At 38.2% G+C, this 22,868-nt stretch overlaps 1 protein-coding gene across 2 annotated transcripts in view; it reads left to right on the top strand.

The window, feature by feature from the left end:
• The window catches only part of ZNF521 (zinc finger protein 521), a 1,059,428-nt gene that overhangs the window by 929,657 nt on the left and 106,903 nt on the right, over positions 1-22,868 (top strand). For both annotated transcript variants that reach the window (XM_044065427.1, XM_044065426.1), the window contains one exon: positions 19,029-19,144. In XM_044065427.1, coding sequence (XP_043921362.1) covers positions 19,029-19,144 — 116 coding nt within the window. The remainder of the gene's footprint in view (positions 1-19,028; positions 19,145-22,868) is intronic.

Below are 22,868 nucleotides of genomic sequence, written 5' to 3'. Positions count from 1 at the left end.
CCTGGCAAGCCGGTACGTAAAAATCAACTGCCAATCATTAGCGGACCGGAGTTCCGCTGTGGCGACCCCTAACCAGGAAAAGCCGAAAGACACAGACAGAGAGAGAAAAGGCAGACATTAAAATTTCACACTTCACATCACTTAGTGCTGCGGGTTAATGTTGATGTTCTCTGTACCAGGGGTGCAGAGTTCAAATTATTTCCCTCCCTTCGTAATTCAGGTTTTATTTCCAAGCCGTATTTATTCAAATAACATCCCCAGTGTCTAGTGGTAGCACAGTGGATTAATGTACACAGTGGGAGGTACAGGGTTTGAATCCTTTATAGTGCCTCTAAGGTGCCGTGTTTGTAGTATCCTGGGTGACGAGTGGTTTCCCGTTCAGCATGGCCTTTTGTTTTTGGTTAATTAAGCGCTTTTAAGGCATGCTGTATAGTGTGACCATGGTGTCTAGCGTTTACTCCCTAAGGCACGTTATTTGTAACTGCCTTTAAGAGACAATAAGAAAGTGTAATCTCTGGTGGCAAGTTTTTCCTCTGGTTCACGATTTCAAAGTTATCCAGTGGTTCCCCAATCAACGCTAACCTCTCCCCTACTGTGACCTCTTAGTCAAATATACGCTAACACATGTAACCCCTTATATACACACACACACACACACACACACACACACACCTGACAACTTAACTTACCAACATTTACCTTTACTGTAATGGACAAACACAGCCTTCTAGCCTTGTCCTTACCACAAGTGGCCAGGAGCAGCCGTGCTAATTTACTCAGCCAGCTGGTTCTGTGAGTTGCTTCACTGCATAAATGTCTTACTTCAGGCAGTTCTGCGAAGAGCACATGGCTAATTAGCATGTGCCTCTACCTTGGAATGCCTCATTAGCTTCTAGCATGGCCATGGAGACAACCCACCATGGTTCTGCAAAACGTTTGTGCAAAGCAGAGTGGTACGGCTGTTCGTCAATACAAAATGTTGCCGTAAGATGTACATCTTGTATACAGCTCACAGTAAATTTTTTGAATTTGAGCCATGGTTTTTGCCCTTGTTGCAGCAAATAAAGTCTTTCTTACTTTCCTCAATATAATTAACTGACAACAAAACCAAGGTCATCTCGTAGCTGATATATTTCAGGTTTATCTAAATACTTTGATACTGTCTCTTAATGATACTCATTACCAGAAAAGTCAGTGGAAATCTACGTAAAGGGCAGTAGACTGGTTTCCAAACTGTATCAGTAATACATCTCAAAGTGTTCGATGGCAAAATACTCCAGCAATCTGACATTCCCTGTAGAAGGACCTCAAGGATCAATTTGAGGTGTTGTACTCTGTATACTAATGACACATTTATTTTACATTTGTTGACTGGGATAGTCTGACTGGATGCATGTCCATTTTCAGCGGAGGCCCGGGGAGAAAAGCTCCAAGGGTAAGCAGATACAGCATTACATAATACCAGCATTACATATTACAAACAGACTATTTACAGAGATTACATAAGTAAGCAAGTTAAACAAGTTCCACAGGTTACAGTTAATCCTGAGCACAAGTCAGGATTAAATTAAATTACACAGTAAACTGGTTAACAGATTTTTACATACAGAATAATAAATGCAGCGCTTATTCACTTTTTCGATGCCATAATCCTTTAGTGCTCATCTAAAACAATTATTTTTAAAACAACCACTTAAAAATCAATTTACATGATTGAAAGCTAGATAAATTAATCACAACTACTGCTTTACCAATACAAAATCAAATGAGTTATCTTTATCCTGGAATTCATGCAAAAGAACATTACAGATTTCAAAATAACATCATTGCAAAACAGTACCATACAAAGTATACCTTACCATCTTACTAAGAGCGGTGATGGAACAGAGTATCAAATTCTGTCATTGCCTTGAACTTACCATATCCAAAACAAGCAAGAAAGTAGGAATGATTTGTAAAGTAAAACCTTACTTAACAGATCGAGTCTGGATAACCACTGCGAGGACATTGCTTCTCCAAAGTCTCGTACATGCATCTTCCATTTTTACCCATATGCAAATGTATAACTTACAGAAACTAGAACAGTCTTATAACAAGAGTGCTAACTAATCAAACAAAAGCCATTATTGCCTTACATTTAAAAGTAATCAAAACCTGCAAAATTCATTAAGAAATTCCCAACTAAAAATAACCCACAATGTTTTTGCAAATCATTTAAATATCCTGCTATCAAAAACCTTAACAGACCTTCAAGATCCCGTAATTTAAGACAAGTTATCACAGTGAAATCCAACAACACTTATGACAGTTCCCTACGCCCAGTGGTTATAGCTAAATTCTGAAACTTTATTACATCTGACATTTGATCAGAATCCAATCCTAACTCATTTTCCAGTAAACTGAAACAATATCTAACATATTTCAGTAGCTGTTGTTGCTACAGAATAAATGCTGAATAATTCAGTTATAACTCTCTCTTCCCATTGATCCTACACTATATTACTCATCCCAGTTTTTAGGTAGCGAGCTCACATGAACATTCCTGCAATGTATATAGCACCAACAACACTGCTAACCTTCAACTACTACATCTCTTGCATAAGATCTTTTTATATTTTCTTTTGTACTAAACTATTGCTTTACTAACCACAACTTATGTTTCTGTGTAGGCAAGTCTTGGTAAAAATGTTAGTGTAGTTTTAAGTGTTTAAACTCATATTTTCTCTTTTTTTCTTAATTATCTTTAGCTTCCACTACCTCCTATGGCATCAGTCTTCATAGACTGAACTGCTTAACAAAGCAAAGCTATGCACCATGTACAAATATGTACATTTTTAATTGCACAATACATATAACTCATGCACTGTGTATTTATACTATTATATGTGTGTTTGTACCTTGTTACTTAATCTGTTAGACGGTGTCTCCTGGTTGTGTAATTGCTTGCAACTTGAATTTTTTACTTTAAATGATGGGAGTTTTCTTTACCTCTCAACATCTTAGAGCAAGAAATCTGGACAAAGCCATAAGTAAGTGTGACGAAGCTTCAAAAGTAGGGACAATTTTTAAATATTGCTCTTGCAAACTTAGAAAGTTGATAGAATAACACGCCATGCATTAGCATGAATTTTCTGAAGGGTATGAAATCTGAAACTCAAATGCCTGTCATTATTTTATAATTTTAATCTTTACAAATGTGCCACTAATTTGCCAGAAAACCACAATTTTATGAAAAACAGACCAAAAATAAGAGGCAAAATCTGGACATTCTGCAAAAATCTGCACAGCTGAGAGGTAGTCCCTGCTCCTCAACTGAAAAGGGGCTCAATAAGATGAGTCAGATTATTCTGTGTGGCAAATTGAACTACCCAACAGACAAAAAGGCAGAAAGTCCGTCCCAAGCTGGGTGCCAGTCCGTCATATGAAGAACACACGTGTAGGTAATTTAGTGAATCACCATTTCACCTGTCATGTCATTAAATGTAAGAGGAAGTTGGATGCCGTAATAAAACCCCATGAAACACAGGAAGACATGCAAGCTCAGTACAGCGGACACCCAACTTGGAAATTAACCAGAGGACCAAGTGCCATAAGACCACTGTCCTACCATCCCCTCTCCTTATTGAACTCACACCAAATAAACACAGGCACAGCTGCTGTGAGTAGTCAGTCGTTGAAGCATCAGACAAAGGCTGTATTAGAGATTGTGATGTTTTGCATTAAGCAGTAAACTGGAGGTTCGAAAATCTTTTTCACATGGTTTAATGTATAGATGACAAAAAATATATGCAGAAAATGGTTTTACCAAAGCTTTTGTGACTGTTATTATCATATGTACTTCTGTAATTTATATGCCACACATGTATGGTGTGCATGCATTACTGGAGTAGATTGCTGCTCTCAGTGGACCCATTTCAGGCACACCCTGGTGATTACAATCATGTTGTTCGGAGAGATACAATGAAAACGGAAAACAAAACAAAATACATATTGACAAAAAAATATGTATGATGCACAAAAATGCTGACAAAGTATTTTACTAGATTTGCTTGTCTACATATGGATTTTACCTAATTGTCAGTTGCCCATTTGTCAAATCTTGTATATCAAATGTCCACTTAATCGAGCGTACTGTTAATATATGGCTTACATAATTATGTAAGTAAGGAACTTTTCCTTTACATATAATTTTACATGGTGTTTAGAGTTGAGAGGATGGGGGGTGGGGGGGGCGCTGTCTGGTTGCATATTTTGGTGGGACAGCAGAGACTGCTACAGTGCAATGGCATAACATTGCAAGTACAGATGACTCCCCTTTCTTACACTGCTGTGTGATCTCAGAGTTAGCCTATATAGAGTTGTGGAGATTAATGGTGGCTTGCACCTCCCCCTGTAAAAAAAAAAAAAAAAAAATTGTAGTGTTTGTTAAATTCAATGAGATCAGGCTTCTATAATTTTCTTTTTTCAGTGGTTTGGATTCAGAGTAGTAGTCTTGCAGTTAGGTGTCCTATACTCATATATTTTGTTGGTATTGGAAGCCTGACTTTAGGTCACAGTGTCTGTCCAGACATGCAGTATGATTTACCAGTTTGGGAAGCACTGCATATTAACAAAGTAACTGGCTATTGTCTTTTGTGTAGATATTTTTCATTTGACATTAGAAGTTATAAGTCAGAACCTTGTTTACAGTGGCTTCACATGGTCAGTATTTTTACATTTTCTGTCAGTGTTTACAAAATAGTAGCTACTTTTTAGTGCCAGTGTCACTAGTGTTTGGCTGTTTAACTGTGCCTCTTCATTTTAATGTTCTCATGCAATAAAATAATTGTCTTCCTTGTTTATAAAATTGCATATCTGCAGTAAGCTGAAGGAAAAATAATAAAATGCAAAGAAGATGCAGAAAAACTCAGAATATATACAACAGGACAGAATGATTTTGCAGTGTTTTTTCACAGATAGTACCATTTAAGAGTACTGTGTAAATTGTCTATTGACAACATTGACTTATGTGCATACCTCTCACCCTCATAGCACAAAAATTATGGACAGAGCCAAACAAAATTGGAGGACAAATGCCCAAAATAAAGGGATATACTTTAAAGTTTACTCTTATAAACGTAGAAATTTGCGAGATTAATAGGCTTTGCATTAACATGCATTTTCTGATGGATATGATGTCTGAAATTTAGATGTCTGTTATTGTTAAATTACTTTAAATCCTCAGTGATTTGCCAGAAAACCACAAATTCCTTGAAGAACAGGCCAAAAGTATGAGTTTAAAATCTGGACATCTGCGAAATTCTGGACATTTGAGAGATGTGCCCATGTGATGCGATTTCTGATTATTTCTTGTCTTGTTCATCATTATTCACCCTTTAGCAACAAAAGTTTCTTAACATTATTGCTTTATTCAGTTCCTGTACCTTTACTTTCCTACTCACACCTACATACTACCTGTGAAATTAGTGCTGCGCTTGAATGGAGAGTAGTAGGAAGTGTCTTTTATGTGGGTAAGTGTAGTCTTTTCTGTTCTGCAGCAGTCACCCTCATTTCTGCTTCCTGATGGATGTGAATTAACAATATCTGATCAATAAGATCTTCAAGTAGTTAATGTTAGTATCATCAAATAATAGGCGGCAAATAAAAGCGTTAATATATGCATATTTGTTTGTGGAGTTCCCATTATGAGCAGCTTGACTGCAGAATAAAGAAGTCCATACTGAACTGGAAAGTCTGTATGGTAGTATAAAAGTAGCAACCCTTACCGTAAGCATAAGTGTTACAGATGAATTATCCAGTTAGTGTTTTGATCAAAGTAAATGTATAGGAAGATGCTCAACAGAAAGAATATTTGTTACAGAAAAAATATATGGAAATAAACCACAGACATGACTGGACATCTGACCAGATTTATTTTACAGTGGAATGTCTGTATAAGCCCTCAGAAGAGCAGTCTTGAGCCATGGCCATATAGGGAACCCAGCTGTAAATGGGAGTTCACCTTGCCCATCAGAACTTGGTCTGTGTTGCAGCCTGAAGTCAGTCTCTCTACTGTGCTTCTGTAGTGTGTTGATTGTTCCCAGGCCTTTAATTTCAGACAGTAGTGTGTGCAAACATCCCTATATTATTTGTCTTAATAATGTGACGTGTTCCGTTCCTTAAGTCCCAAGAGAAGTTTACCAACCAGTGCTCTTGTGTGCATTCGATTTCACCATTAGACTCTGTTCTTGATTGTCTTCTCTATTCATGAGAGAATTGTGAGAGAGAGAGAATTGTAAACATTGTGGTAATTTAATTAGAAAACCTCGGCTAGGAAGGCGTGAAATGTTCAGGCCTTCACAGAACTTAGGATATTACTCTTACTGCTTCCTTCTTCTGCGGTTCATTTTGCATATGTTCTCCCTCTCAGAAAGTTGAATCGAAGGATCATAATTTTTTTTTTTTGGGGGGGGGGGGCATGTGTAGTCTTAGCATCACAACAATACACTTAAACGACAGGCCTGTGATTGAGAAGCTCAGGCCTATTTTACAGCGACGTGCAACTGCACAGCAGAGGGAGAGAAGCAATGGCTGTGAACCAGATGACCTACCGTATTTTCCATTCTCTGTAATTCTTGTTTTCTTGTTTTAGGCTGTGTGTTGCATTATTTTATTTACTGCTGTTTGTAACACCAGTTTCAGCACTGTCCTTGCTTTGTTTGTTGTTCCTTCTCAGGCTAAATCTGAAGATGATCCATCTAGGTCTCCATTCTACCCCAGTAAACAAATGAAAACAAATACCACCCATTACTTGGACATCACACTGCAAAAAAATAGGATCATCAAATAATTTACGTCCAATATTTTCAGAAAACCCACATATTCCAGCACCCTCCTGGACTTCGATAGTTGCCATCCACTGTCACAGAAAAAATCCCTAGTAAAAGGACAAGGGATTAGGATAGCAAGAATGGTATCAGATTATGAGGAATTTGTACATCAGGTGAATATATTAAAAAATATGCTGACAAAGACGATACCCAGAAACATTTGTGGATGGGATTGAAGGAAGTTACAACAAAGAGGGAGAATGGACATTTTATTCCTCTGTTAGGGAAAGCACAGAGGAGCGAAGAAGTGGTTGTACATAATGAAGGGAAACACTTCAACAAATCGGGTGTATTTAGATTTAATAACCAGTTCTACAATATTAACAGAATTTTAACACACAATTGGCACATATTTAGTGTGAACCTAGAACACCTTGATTTGGTTGGAACATTCCCAAAAGATACCAGCATAAAAAATATGATGGAAACCTATAGAAAGACTGATGCAAGGACGGGGGGCATGGTAAAATGTGGATTTTTCATGCAATCCAAATATATCCTGGAAGGCAAGGAGGTGCATATACCCAATTGTGGTGGATACATAATACGAAACAAGTTCACTTGTAGTAGTAAGGGAGTCATATATCTAGCTAGGTGCTCCCTGTGTCCATGTTTTTACATAGGAAAAACCATCAATGCACTGAGAACTAGAATCTACCAACATTATTATGACATTGGTAGGAATGAAACAAAAAATGCCCTAACTGCACATATTGGCTTGCACCCAGGATACAGTTTCAGGTTCACTATCATTGAACAAGTCACTTTGGATGGGGAGGGGGGACGACCGCTGAATGAATATCTAGAACTATAGGATCTCAGATGGCAAATGAGAACTAATGCCTCTGAGGCACCGACTCAACAGTGCAATTTTTATTAGTTCTATTTTAAAACTTAAAGCTGAATTTTACATGCAGGTGTTTTATATAGGAAGATGTCGTAGCATTTTAAGTAGTTATTTGTATTTATGTATGAGTTCACTTTTTGTATAAAGGAAGTGATGTCATTTTATGTGATTAAGACAATGTATAAAAGGTGAGATTTTTGTTGCAATGGTATTCTGCTGAAGTTTCTATTGTGAGACGAAAGCGCTCAATCAATAAATCGGTTGTTGATCTTACTGGCTTCTATCTGGCTTTTTATATCAGTTTGTGGTTGGTATGTGCTTTTCATACCTTTTCCAAGTACACCAAGAGGTCACATGTTTCTGGCACTGCATTTAATAAAGCATTTACTGTAAAATCAAGCAGTACATTAATTGCACTGCAGAACAAGGTGAGGGGAATTATACTAGATTGTTCCTTGTGCCAGAAAGGGATGTACAGTGGTGACCTAGGTTTAGGTATCACAAATGTAAATATTTGTAAAAGCAGACCAAGTTCAAGACGTTTGCATTACCCACCTTCCTTCCAATGTTATTGTGCAATGCTTTTGTGGTAGTCATAAACATATAAACTGCTTGACCTGTACATTCTCATTTATAAAGCTCACACACAGTTTGTATTTGTTGGGGAGACGTCTGATGTTATGTAGTCCTATCTCACCGTAATTCTTGCTGGATGGGTTCGGAGCTGATTTTCGGCTCCGACTCTGCCGATACTAAAATTCTCTGTCTTTCTCGTTGGACATGATGACAAGAAAACAGGGCTAATAACAATTTTCAGTAACAACAGCACTTTCTCGTTGGACATGATGACAAGAAAACAGGGCTAATAACAATTTTCAGTAACAACAGCACTAACTGCAAACAGCAAAGTTATGAAGAAAAGAAAAATTTTTTTTTTTTTTTTTTTTTTTTTTTAAGGAAGAAGGACTAGCACTTAGGGATGAAAGGCCCTCTAACTTAAACAGGCCATACAATCCTAAAATAGTGGAATAGAGGATCAAGCACTCAACAACAATCACACTGGTAATAACCAACAACTATTAAACGTAGAAAGTGAAGAGAAATAATAAGTTTTATCAAAAAATCTTCTACTTGGCCAACGAGCCAGTAAGGAGACAACCTCGAAGCTTTTGCGGCAAACGAGATCTGAGGAATTGATGTGAGGCACAGTGGGATAGGGGTTAGCCTCGAGCCAGTAAAAGCTCTCGAGCTTTAGTATCGGCCGAGTCGGAGCCGAGAATCATCTCCGAACCCATCCAGCAAGAATGTAGGCGAGATGGACTATAAACATGGAACGTTATGGTAAGTACATAACTTCTTTTTTTTCATTCATTTTGTAGCCATTTGACCTTTGTACTGCATCCAGTTTGGAAGACACTTCCTTCCAGTCTTTGCTCACTTCATTCTTAATAGAATTTGTGCAAGTTTATCATGGTGATCATTTCTGTTGAGGTTTCTTAAATAAATGGAATTTAATTGCAGGCAGATGTCAATCTTTTAACAAGGCTCCAAGATCAGTCTAGTGCCCCTAATCAAGATGTGAACTTATCTCCATTTTTTTTAAACAAGATTCATCTTTATTAAAATTATCACTTATGACATGGGGTAGTCTTTCATTTATATAAATGAAAACAAATCATATTGACACATTTTCATTTGCAGACATATCATACATCACTTATCTGTCTGGTAATTGTCAGTCAAGCATTAAAGTCAAGCTCATTAAATTCCTGTCTTCCATTAAACCTCATTCCTCCTCCAAAACACTGTTCTGCATGTATTGCTCCCACAGTTCCCATTTTATTTTACGTAATTTGTTCCTACCCTTTCTTTAAAGAACCCACTTCCAGCTGTTTTATCTGTTACAATATTCACTACTTCTACTACAGTTGGTTTAGACTTAGATTTCCATTTTCTAGTAATTGCTTTTTTGGTAGTCACCAGAATTAAACTCCGCAAGGCCTTACTATGTTTAGGCGATTCAGATTTTGTATCACAGCCCCCCAAAAATAATTTCTTCAGTTAACACCAATTTGCTCTCTAAGGATTTCTGATAGAATAGTGTGCAGAGAATTTTTAAAGTCTGCCAACTCATTACACTCCCAAAAGTACATTCCCAATTACCTCTTTCTTCCCCATCACACCTCCAACATTTGCAGTCTACCAGAGGAAAAAGTTCTTTGGAGTCTGCTTGGAGAACTGATTGCCATTGTTGAGGCTACAAGCAGGGTCTAAGTTAACCTGCACATTTTTTTCTGAGTTGAATGGTTTGCTTCTTAGTTCTTGAGTCACTTTCAGGCAATACAGAAAGTGAGTACCGAGTATCCTTTGGCATTTATTTGCTACATTTTAACAACAAATAGCTTCGCTGCTTTCATTGGCAAAACACAAACCAGAAAAAAGAGAAAACATTTACATTTATCATTCCATCCCAACAGGAATGCGATTGGTGTACAACAGTGAATTTCAGTACTGCAAAGTCATTTCACTGAAAATCAGTTTCGGCTGTTCTCTTGCCAACTGTTGTGCAACCATGGAGTTGCTACATATTATGTTTGGGACCTGGTTTTCTGTCAGTCTAGGAGGGGGGAAAAGAGGGACTTTTCATATCTTTTCTGTTTTAATGACTCCGCCCTTCAGTGATTCTGTTTCATGGCATTGAGACTCACTGAGCTCACTTTTGGCAAGTTGGCATGAATCAGTTTTAATGTGTTTAATACATCCATGTCTGTAATGGCTCATCCAATGTCTTTTTCGTCTGATTCAACAGTTGGGTTTGCAGATCTGACTTCAGTGCTTTTTCAAGAGCTTCTATCCAGGGCAGTGACTCCTTCCCTATCCATAATTTCCTTTGGTCACCAGATTACCCTGGATCTTGCTCTGATCTTTAAGCATGTGTGATTTGAGGGTTCTGATATTCATCTTAGGATAAGTCAGTATTTTAACCTTTTGGGTTGCCTTTTTTGATCTATTAACCCCTTTTTATAGTTTCATATCCAAGTACTAGGCTAGCTCCCTTTGCGGGCCATTTTAAGCCTTGCAATTTTCCCTTTTTGTGCTCGAAATAGTCATGTTTGCTTATAGATTGGCTTTAATCATCCCATGGTCGATAATTATTTGTTACCCCTAATGAGAATAACTGGGATCATCCCATGGTCGATTATTATTTATTACCCCTAATGAGAATAACTGATCATACCATTGATAATTTGAGGGGACCCATGCATGAGATAAAGCATTTAGGAGCTGCATCTGTCCATTAGTACAGGGGGCAGTCATGGGGTAAATTTTTTGTTTCCCATCTATAGATCTATGCTGCGGTTGAACATGGACAGGGATGAACATTGTTTTATATGAATGGGGAGTGGTATCCTCTGCAAAATATACCTGTCCTTCCAAACCGTTCTGCTGATGTTGCAGAAGAAGTTTAGATCCCCTAGACAGCGTATTTCTGATGCTATTTGACTTGGTGATGAGCAGTAAATCCATCATTAATGGGTCGGAGGATGCCTTGTATGCCGGATACAGGTTACCTCTTAGCAGTCTGTAAGATACCAAGTATAGGGAAACGGCTTTGGTTCTGTAGAACATATTTAGGCCTTATATCCTTTTAATAAGGTATCTCCATGGACATTCCAGTTGCTGGATGTGTCTGGACAGATACATGCCAAAGGGGACATTATATTCAATGATTGACCTAATGATTACGGAGTAAGAGGGGAAAATGACACACCTAGATCTAGACACAATCCCTTTGTTTTTAAGCTGTGCAATATAGAAGGATTTTCTTAAAACAATAGACACACAGTCAAAACTTGGGTCACTGTCCACATAACTCGCAAATCTTGAATAACTGGGTCAACTGTTTGGGGTGCATTGTTAATGTGGTTGTTTCCCTGGGATATAAGACTTCCTAAAGGATACAGTAATGCATTTTTTGACACTTGGTCTCAGACCATGATTTTGGCACCAGTCATTTGTTTGAGAGAAACTTTCCTGCAGGACGACTTAGCCATTTGGGGATTCAGTGATTGCTCCTAGCTTGCAGTCATCTGCAAACTTAGTCAGCCAGAGCCCTTTGGTGTTGGCTTTTACTTCATAAAATAGATGCCAAATAAGAGAGGTCCCAGCACAGAACTGTGGTGGACACCACTAGTGACTGGTCTCTTTGTGGAGGTAACTTCCCTATTTTGATTATGCGTCCTATCTGTGAGGCAGCTGACAATCCAGTGGATGACATAGAGGTTCATTCCCAGTTTATTTAGATTTTGTAATATGTCCAAGTGGGGAATTGTGTCTAAAGCTTTGGCCAGTTCGAGGTATGTGGTGTGTACCATTTGCCTTCTTCTATTGCTGTGGTGACCTTTTCAAAAAAAATCCACCAGGTAGAGTAAGCATGACGTGCCCTTAATGAATCCAAACTGAGATGGGTCCAGTGTTTGGAGGTTTCCCTATGTCCTGATTCAGTATTTCCATGATGAGTCTTTCCATGACTTTGCATATGAGGCTGAGCAGACTTATGGGTCTGTAATTGCCAGGGTCTGTGGAAAGTCTTCCCTTATGCAGAGGAATAACTGTAGCTATTCTCTATTCACTTTTGAAAACCTGTATGAAGGCTGAGATTTATCAGTGTTGTTAGGGGTGTGCCTAAATTGTGCTTCATGTTATTGAAGGTGCATTCTAGGATATTGTCGTGATCCATTAATGCAGTATTTTTAGCTTCTGATAGCACTTCTAGGACTTGGTCTGGTGTGATAGCTCGAGGTAACTCTTTGGGGTGAGCTTGACATAAGCCAGTTTCAGGTATATCTTGAGGGACAGAGGGGAGGGAAGAGAGAGGTAAAGTTAGAGCTAAATTTATCTACCAGAAGGTTAGCTTTATCGTCGGCCTCAGTGTATGTAACATCATTCACAATCAGCTCAGCACATTGCTGCATTGTGCTTTTGAGATTACAAACATAACTAAAAAATGCCTTGTGATTGTCCTTGGCTTGAGCAAGCTATTTTAGCCTCAAACTTTGCTTTGGTGGATTTTATTAAGCTCTTGAGGTATTTCAGCGACAAGGGCTCTAACATTCCTGGGTTACTCTTCTTACTTTTGGTCACAGTTATTTTCCTTTTATTATAAAGCTTGTTGATCTTATGGTTCCACCGTGTGGGTTTTTTCTGAGGTTTACCCTGCACTTGTTCCTACGGGGTACATCTGCATCTATGCAGCTGTTTACATGCTGGTATAATGTAGTGGTGTACATTTCTGCATATTAAATGGAGTTTAACTGGGCTTGTGGGGATTTGAAGTTTGCCATTGTATCACTTAGGAGTAGGTAGTTTGTTTTTCTCTACTGCTTTCAAAAGCTTTACAAATCTCCTTACAAATCCTCTCCTTTCCCTCAAAAAAAAAAAAAAAAAAAAGTTAATCCAGGGTTATTATATTAATCTTTTTACACATGCGCATATATGGATCCTTTTCTGAAGCTCAAAATCCCATATAATCAAAACTCATTTTTGCAAGACGGAAATCCTGAAACCTTGGATACCTGAATGGTGAATTTTTCACAGGTTAAGTAAACACTTGCCCAACATGCCCTTTTCTTCACTTTAGTGTGATCCCGGAGTTGGTATATATAGTTAGTGGGGGTGTGGGTGGCACAAACCCCACCTAGTTGGGTTTTATTTACTACTGCGTGTGTTTTGTTTAAGTTTCGACAAGTGTTTAATTACCCTGGGAAATGTTGCTGCTCGGGTATTCAAGGTTTCACCATTTTTGTCTCGCAAAAATAAGTTTCGATTATATAGGATTTCGAGCATTAGAAGTAGATACGTGTATAATATACACACACACTACCACTGCATTCAGTCCAGATTTGTCTGAATAGTGGTAGTGTTATGTGTGGGATTTTCCTAAGATAAGGTGTTGGGTTAGGGTTAGGAGCAGGGTTAGGATTAGCACACATTAGTTAGATGGCAGGGGGACTTTGCCCATGATGTGCTCTGTTTTATATCCGAGCTGTGTCTTGAGTCTACTTGTCTGAATGCCTGTAGAATTCATGAAAAGATCAAGCCAGAGATCCAGTCTTCTGCCTGCAGCTTACCCTCCTACATCTGATTCCTGCAGCAGTGATCCTCGTGATCTTATTATTAGAACTGTTGTTGGTGTGTGTTTAGTGCCTGCAGCACAGAAGGTTTAACTCAAGATGCAGAACTTGCACAGGTTATTGTGTTGTGTTCACATCGAGTGTTGAATAACAAATGGCCAGTAGAAGAAAAGCAGTAATTTACTTAGTGATTGCAAAGTCAATGAAGTTAAAGTGAAATGGGCATACTTTTGTACAGGCCCAGTACACCAAATCGATTTTGAGAAATTTATGGATTTTACAATTTTTTGTAACACGGTTTAAAAAGGCTGATCCTGCTTCCCTGACCTGATTGCAGCCATTACTTTTATCACCATTGTCCATCTAAATGGTTTAAACTGCATGGCGTCACACTACTGATTCCTCCCGAGTATAACTATTGTCCTGTCCTTGACTGGTCACATCCTTGTAATATATCGTAAAATAAGAAAGTCTTTGTTATATCATCCGTCTTCCTTGTTATCTTCTGTATTGGAGTGCTTGAGTTGTAATTCAGAAGACAAAAACTGTGCTGTTTGCTATCTTGATCACCCATTTTAAATCGGGATCCTATCACATAGTCGAACTTGTTCAAGTGTTTAAATGGAAATCTCTGTAAGGAGAGGATTCCTTTCATTTCAGTGTGGTGCGATCTCAGAGTGGGTATATTTAAGTAGCGGGGGTGGGGGGGTGCAGCGGTGCTTGCCCCCCTGCTTACAACAGTTTATTTTGTTTTTACTTCTTTTTTTTAAATTTTTTTATCACTAGTCGAAGTTTTGTAACTTCTAACAGAATGGTTCGAACATTCTGTGTTCGAAGTTATGCAGCTTCGATTATGTGATATAGACCCTTTTAAATCACTTCAGGCATACTTATCATTCTTGATAAGGGAACCCACAGCTAGGCATCATACTTTCTATATAGCATGCTGCCTTGTCTTTACACAGAAGCAGTAGCAGTTCTTAAACCATGGTTCAAAGGCTGTATGGTGGTGCGTACACTCAGCTGAGGGCTGGTGACAAGAAAGGAATAAAAATTAATAAATTCAATGTGTAAGCTACCGTGAGTTTATTAACTGTAGCCTATGTGATCGATTGCACTAAACAGCTGGAGTTTTACAGAAAAACAAAATGCATGCAACAGTTTTGAGTACTACAGAGCACAGCCCTCTCCCATGCATGTAACCAGACATAACAAGTGTTTTTTATGCTTCTGAGCAGGCACCCAATGAGGTATAAAAACTACATAACTGTACATGTAGCAATAAAACAATACCTTGTTATGAGGTTTTCCTCATTATTCCTTGGTGCTTTTCAGTACCTCAGTAACGAGCTTTTGGATTTACAGTGAATGTAAGACAACAAAATCATTTAAGGATGTTACTGTTCCAAAAAGCACCTTTATACAGTGAGACAAACATACGTATGAAAAAACATTCCTTCCAGGAAACACCAGTTTTAAGCAAGAGAATGGGAAACTTTCTTACTAGATAGGGTATGCAACTTTTTCATCTGGCAGCAAAATGCTTTGAGGCAAGGAGTTACAACTTTTTGCATAATACATTATCTGTTGATTTTCCGTACCACAGTAACAGCGTTTCAGTTGGACAGTGATTGAAGGACATCAAAACATTTTTAAAAGATGTTACCAACTGACTTGTTCTGTCAAGCTCCCTGATAAAGTAAGGCACAAATATGCAAATGTACACAAATCTTGCAAAACATAATTTTTTGTAGTACAAATGTGACAAGCAACTCCCCCATCCCTCCACCAACCAGGGGGAGTACTTGTAGAACATACAAGTGCATAGCCATCTTACTCCAGAGGCTCCTCATGTTGTTACTGTTAAAGATGCTCCTCTTGAGAAAAACATTGGCTTCTGTAAATTGAATGATGGCAAGTAAAGTAATGTTAGTAAACTTATTTTAAGCTGGATGTTAATTTCCGTGCTACCACTTATTGTAGTACACCATTTTGCTTTCTTAACTGTATTTAACTAATGTAGCGAAAGGAAGAAAGAATGAAGCACTTGTCCTCATGACCTTTGTCCATGACACTTCACTAATTTTTACCTTGTAAACAAAATATGCACTCCAACCCCCCCCCCCCCAAAAAACACCCTTTATTACTTGCATGCAAAAAGCAATTCCGTTTTCCACCCTTCCAGCAAAACTAGAACCATTTTTAAATACCTGCAGCAGGTACTTCAGCTTCCTCAGAACCATTCTGTGAAACTGATGCTAATCCTAATTATATTTTTCTTTTGGTGCTTTGCAGCAAAGGAAAATAAAAACTGCTATACCTTGTGCTCCATAGCCTCCCCCCACCCACCCCAAAAAAACTACCATACTGTTAAAAAAAAAAAAAAAAATACACCAAATCCCTCCCCAGGTGTGATGTCATTCCTATTTGGAGGGGTGAGGGAGATATCAAAAGCACAAAACCATAATAGATTCAGAGATATTCCAAGGCCACTAAGTCTTTTGACCATTCACATATTTCCAGGATCTTCCTCATGCTGAACCTCTTTTCTCAAGGCAGGCCTTACCTGTCAGCCCCAGAGTAAATTTGGGGATACACTTCCAGTTATTCTAGTTCATGTTTAAAGGAAGATAGTCAGTTGCACTGCTTAACATACAGGGGAAGTTTATTCCAGAGGTTTTGGAGCCTCTGGGTTATAAACAAGTCACACACTGTGCTATGTTTACTTGTTGGCAAAGATTTAGGTCCCTAGTTCTAGTACTGGTGGAGATATTGGACTTGTGAAGAAACAGGAGGTCCCGGACAATTGGGTCTGTAGTGATGCATCAGTGACACAGCAGTATCCCTTCTAAAGTCTCTAAGACATTGAATAAATGGATAGATCTTCGGGGATTTTAGGCCTGTGATATTTTTGGTCAAGAACGGCAAGCAAAACTGTAAACAACATTGTTGTAAGTATTTGCTACTGTGATTCATTTTCTATTGTAAACACAACCTTTTTTTTTAATGTAACACTGGAAACGTTTTCCAGGCAGCAGTGAATACTTGCAGGCTGCATTTGGCCCACAGACACGGAGTTTGAGACCTTCGACTTAAGACAGTGTCATAATCCTGGGACTCTGGGACTTTCCCTGATGCATATTGCTAGTCTGATTTTTTTTTTTTTTTTTTGCTTTTTGTTATCTTTTTTTTTTTTTTGCATTTGCTTGAATATTTGTTTGGGATTTCAAATACAACAAACATACTTCAGATAAAGAGATGTCTGAGACTAGTGCCCATAAGTTTGAGATTTGGAGACAGGACTTGGGGGCAATTTTAGATTTTTTTTTTTGTAATATATCTTTTAGCCTTATAGAGCAGCTCCCCTAAAATTATAGTTGGTTCAGATGCAATGTAATAGTTCAAGTTCTTTTTAAGTAGACCCAAAGCTGTTCTGGTAAGGGAACAACATGAAGCAAGTTGTTAGTCAAGTGTGCAGGGATGCGAAGTAGGTCTTTTGGGTATTTAACATCAGATCCTTCATTGTCATTTATACCTGTGTTTAATGTAATACTGAATATGAAGTAATGTTTTACAAATGTTGTATCAGATGCGAGAACTTAAGTTGGCCAGATCTGTGCAGGATCTGTTGCACTTCCCTATTTACCCAGCTCCGCATAGTTGTCCTTTGTGATTAATGGATTGCAGTTGGCTTTCTCGTCTGGTTGCATGCACCGGTGATTTAAAAAAAAAAAAAACTGATTGCAGATTCACAAATTCCAGGGTTGTTTTCTATTGTATATAGCCTATCAAGTACTTCATTTGTGATCTGACCCATTTAGTTGTGACCATTCTTGGCTGTCTGTCTGTCGACTGCTTATCTCCTCCTACTTTGTCTTTCCTAAATTTTGTCTTTTTTTCATTTGATGTTTGTCAAGAACGAGTCAGCATTTTTTGAAATAAATGCAAACTGTGGTCCAAACCACATGATCACGACTGCATTAGTATGTCCCCTGTTTGAGATCTGTGACAGTGATCTGTCTTTTCTTTTTGATTGTGAGTTTTATTATTTCTGTGTACTTGGATGCTGAGATCTGTCAAGCATTTAATCTGGATGACTTTCATCCATGTCAGAATTTTTTTTATATATATATCATATCCTCTCAGTAGTTTTCTTGAAAATTCTATCTGTCCTCTACTACATTCAAGTGCAAATCTTAAACAAAGTCATATCTGCTGTCCATGTTAAGTCAACAGGATGATTACTCGGTCTGTTGTAGCCCTTTCCCATTGATCTTTGTGCATTATTCATTGTAAAATCCGCTAGCCTTTTGTATATTATCATTGAATGGCTCACTCAGTTGTCTAAAACACAGGTTTTGTGACATTTATGATGTCACATCCTAGAACTAATTTTTGTTGCCTTCTTTGTAAATAAAGAGACACAACATTCAGTGGTTCACTGGTAGCTTTTTCATACCTGTCCACCCCAGGTACCATGCATTCATAAGAAACAGATTCACTATTTTTCTGTACTACTATGAGCATGTCTTTGAGACTTCAGTATTATACAGTATCATCTCCCATCCATACCTCTCAACTATACAGATTTTTGCAGAATGTCCATATTTTTGCCTAATATTTTTTGGGCTGCTCCTCATAAAATTTGAGGGTTTTTTAACAAATCATTGAAGACTGAAATCACTAAATAATGCTAAGTAATGACAGACATTTGAGTCTCAGACTGTATCCTTCAGAAAGTACATAATAATGCAAAACATGTTATTCTAGCAACTTTCTAAGTTTATAGGAGCAGTATTTAAATTGTGTTCCTATTTTTGAGCCTTTGTCCCTCATTCTTTCTGGCTTTTTCCAGATTTCTTGCACTGAGAAGTTGAGAGGTACACCTATCACTCCAGCCCTACAGGACCTCTTGTATCATTTAGTTTTTCAAACAAGTTCATCTTTCTTCTTCTTTTTTTTAATATAAATTGTTTTTAAATGTTTTCAACTATTGGCATAATCACTGGTCCATGACAGCCAGTAAGTATGTTATACTTAGCATTGTTATGCCATGCATGTACTGTTCTGTGAAAGTTGCAAGTGTAGGCAGAAACCTTTTATTTTATTGCTGTGAAATGTATGATCCTTTTAGAGTCAAAGAAATGCTTTCTGACTGTGTGTATTTTAATGTTACAGTGTTTGTTCAAGCAAACAAGTTGCAGCAACACATTTTCACGGCTCATGGGCAGGAGGACAAAATCTATGATTGTTCACAATGTCCACAGAAGTTCTTCTTCCAGACAGAGCTGCAGGTATGGTCCAGAAAGTGTTCCTTGATTTATTTATTTATTTTGTAGCAAGATAAAATAAAAGTGTTTGTTACCTGTCTAAGTTGCTCTTCTTTGATATATAAAACTTGAATGAACATGCTGATCCACTGTTTTCTTTTCTAGTCCACTCAACAGATGGGTTATCGGATTTGATCAGATCCAACCTGAGTGCCTTTTCCCCCCAAGCTCTTAGATCCAGGATTTAGGATTCTCCCTTACTCATAATTCCCTCCTTCCTATGCAGTATCCCAGATCTTGTTTACGAACTTTTCGGTCAAGACGCAGTTCTGATGGCTCGGTGCTTAACTATGACTGTTTTTCTTCATCTAGACCATCTTTTTCTGAAGTTTTTAGTCCCATTATACCCTTAAGGCTTGCTATTAGTTTTTCTTTAGATAGCTCTGGATGCCAGTCACTTCCACTTCAGAGTACTGCCTTTTGGTCTCACCAAAGTTTCTAGGGTATTCAGCAAATTTATGGCAATAATGGAAGGGTATCTAAGGTTGCAAGGGTTCCAAGTGTTCCCCTGTTTAGATGACTGGCTTCTCACCACAGCCACCAAGAATCTGAGGTATTGTAGGGGCAGAAGGGAGTTATCAGTTGGGGTGGGAGCCTAAACCCTGGATCCAAGAGCTTGAAAAATAATGGCGCCAAGGTTGGATCTGATAACTCATCTGGTAAGCTGGATGGAAGAAAACCGGGATCTAGCCTTATGGTAAGTGCATAACTTTAGTTTCTCCTTATTAGACTTCCCATAATTTCTGTCTCAGTGCTGCTTGTCTAACATATTGGGATACTTCAATCATGGGCAGCACATTTTCTCCCATGCCACGTCCATCTGCTTGAGAAGAAACAAAGGCAAGGATCTCAGTTGCCCCCCAGTCTTGACTTGTCAGAAGACAGCAGTAAAGATAGTGTACTTCTGTTCACTAAAATCTCTTCAGTGCCTGGCTGACTTCTTTTGGTGGTGGGTGGGGGGTTCAGCAATGAAAGGTAGGTTTTGAATGACTAATAGATATGAACATGGTTCGAGATTTAACAGACCTACAGAAATGCAATTAGTTATGGTCTTGCAAGATTTGGTTTCAAAGAAAAGTTAGAGAGATAAGTAACCAGATAATTTTGGAAACTCCAATAGTATTAGGGAGCATAAGAAATAGTTAAAAACAGGTAATTGAACAAAGAGAGAGAGAAAGTTCCTACTATCATTAGTTTCAGTTATTACTCCTTTGAAAAAGTCTATGCCCTAGAATTACAGGATGTCATAAAAAGTAATAAAAAAAAACTTAAATTATGCATGAAGGTCTCTGGTGGCACTTTATTGTTTTGACTGTAAGGCAAATGGTTATCTTTAAAGTTATTTCCACTTTGGTGCTGGGCTCAGGGGCTACAGTCTTTTGATTTCACTACCATCCCAAATAATAAGTATAATAATCTGCATGAGGAAACCAACCAATGAACACTGTCTATAACCAACTAAAACCATACACAGACTGCACACTGTACAGCAAATAAACTTATAATTACTAACCCCACCCCTGGAATTCATCCGTCTTGTTGTTATCCCATTCAGTGCTTTACAGTGCCACCTTACCAACTATAACTATAAATTGTCTAAACCTGTTTCATTGACATACACACAGTCATTTCCAGGTCAATAATACGCTTCAGTGCCAAAACCTATTCTTGTTTTATGGTAATATGCTGCCATGAGCCAGACTGGTCCAAAACACCAGGGTTACAGATTACTGTAAATTCTTAACAATGAGCAAACCATAATATAGCATCTTGTGGTCGAAACACAGGTGCCAACAGTGTAGAAAATGGCAGGTTTTGTATAGCTTTATATCTACGTGCTGTATCTCCACTAAAACAAACAAAAACACAGTTGTTTTTAAGACCCCTTAGTACAGAGAACCACTTCAGATTTCTGCATAACTTCGGCTAAAAGAGCTTATATGATTTTATGTTGATTACAAAACAATAGTGAAACAGTTCCTCTTGTCATCTGCAGGTAGCTCTTCACTACTGCAGGCTCAGGTTCAGTCTGCCGTCTTCGATTACTGCGGCATCCAATCAAAACAAACCATTAAAGTCCTTTGATGATTTATTGTAGCATTTTCAGACTTTAATCTATACCTACTATGACTTTTAGCAAGAAAGAAGTGTATTCTTTTACACATTCCTGATAAAACCGATTCTCCCAAAGGTGTTTATACAGACGTGGATGTTCAGCCATTCATTATCATTTTGGGATGCTTTGGGAGGATGTTTTCTTTGGGAAACTCACCATTTTGATAGTAAATGGATTAGGTCAAAAATGGTTCCTTTTTAAAAATTTGATAATGTGAACTGTTGGTTCGGGCAACAGCAATTTTTAATTTATACCATCCAGATTAGAAAGTTTCCGGTATTGTACTGCTGCTACAGATAGAGCTCCAAATAGCCAATCCCAGTCCTTAATAAGTGGTTTTGTTGAACAGATTTATTTAGCTACCCTATGTAGGCGGAATTGTTATACAAATATGAAGGGCTACCCATTTAATATATGTCCACATTAATCACACTGCCAGAAGCAAACAGATGGTGGACAGATTTTGTAAAAGGGGTCTGACATTTAGAGAAGAGGATTAAGGCTCTGAGCTTTTAATGAGTTGTTTCCTATAGTCAGGGGTACAGAATTTGATCCCTTCCATATTAATTTGCCTAGTGTGTTTCTTTGAGTAAGTCTGTTAACCAGATAGTGTTCCCGGGTCACTCCTGAAATGGGAAACTTACGTTTATTGGGCTTACCCTGTTACTAAATCAGAAAAAAATAGGGTTTACAATTTTTCTACCTTTGCAGTTAGAACAGTTAAGTACAAAACACAGCTACTTCACAGCTTTTCCATCTAATGCTTCAGCTTCAAGAACTACTCCTAATTAAGCATGTCCACCAGCAAGAGAAGTTGACATTAGCCGCATGTCCGATCTCTTCTTTTGTTGGTATTAGCATGGTGTATCTCTAGACATCTCTTAGCTAACTATATTAACTTGACATGTATTCCTTTTTTATTTTATTAGATGCAGTTGTGCTGTAGCTACTTGGATTATTTAAGTTATATTTGTGTACTCTGAGGTTTTCTCACATCTATAAATGGGGCTGACTAGCAGGGCTGATGTAACAGGCAGAGTTTGGCACAGTGCCCTAACAGTGAATTAGAGACATTGCAGATGTTCTTCCTGTTTCACTGTTGCAGTCATCACAATTTCGGTTATCCTGCCAGGGGTAGCCTTCAGTTGGCCTGAATACCAGAGGCTTAGTATTTCTGTGTTGGTTGCTGTCGCTTCAGTAATGACGTCAGGGGTATAGAAATAGGCAGCTGACGCTATTACATCAGTCTTTCTTGCTGAGGAGCCCGAAGCAGTTCGCACACTTGCCGGTCACCGCTGAGTTTTCATTTCCGAAATTTAATGATCTTGACGTCTTCTAAAGCTAAGTACCTTGTTGGGGATCCTTTTTTCTTGCTCTAACTGATTTCAGAAAAAGTTAACAATTGTCTCGCCTGTAGAAAATAAATACCACACCGAGATTTCCGTTCTTCCTGCGTCACCTGTTTAGGCCCAGACCACGACGTGCCTCGCTGTCGGTTTTGTGCTTTGTTCAACGCCCAAACTATTTGTCGTCGGGCCCTTATTGTAGCTAAATACTTTAGTTCTCGATCTC

Source organism: Protopterus annectens, chromosome 3.part0 (assembly GCF_019279795.1).
Source record: "Protopterus annectens isolate FY-2018-M chromosome 3.part0, PAN1.0, whole genome shotgun sequence".
Taxonomy (NCBI): domain Eukaryota; kingdom Metazoa; phylum Chordata; order Ceratodontiformes; family Protopteridae; genus Protopterus; species Protopterus annectens.
This window is presented reverse-complemented; position numbering and strand designations above follow the sequence as displayed.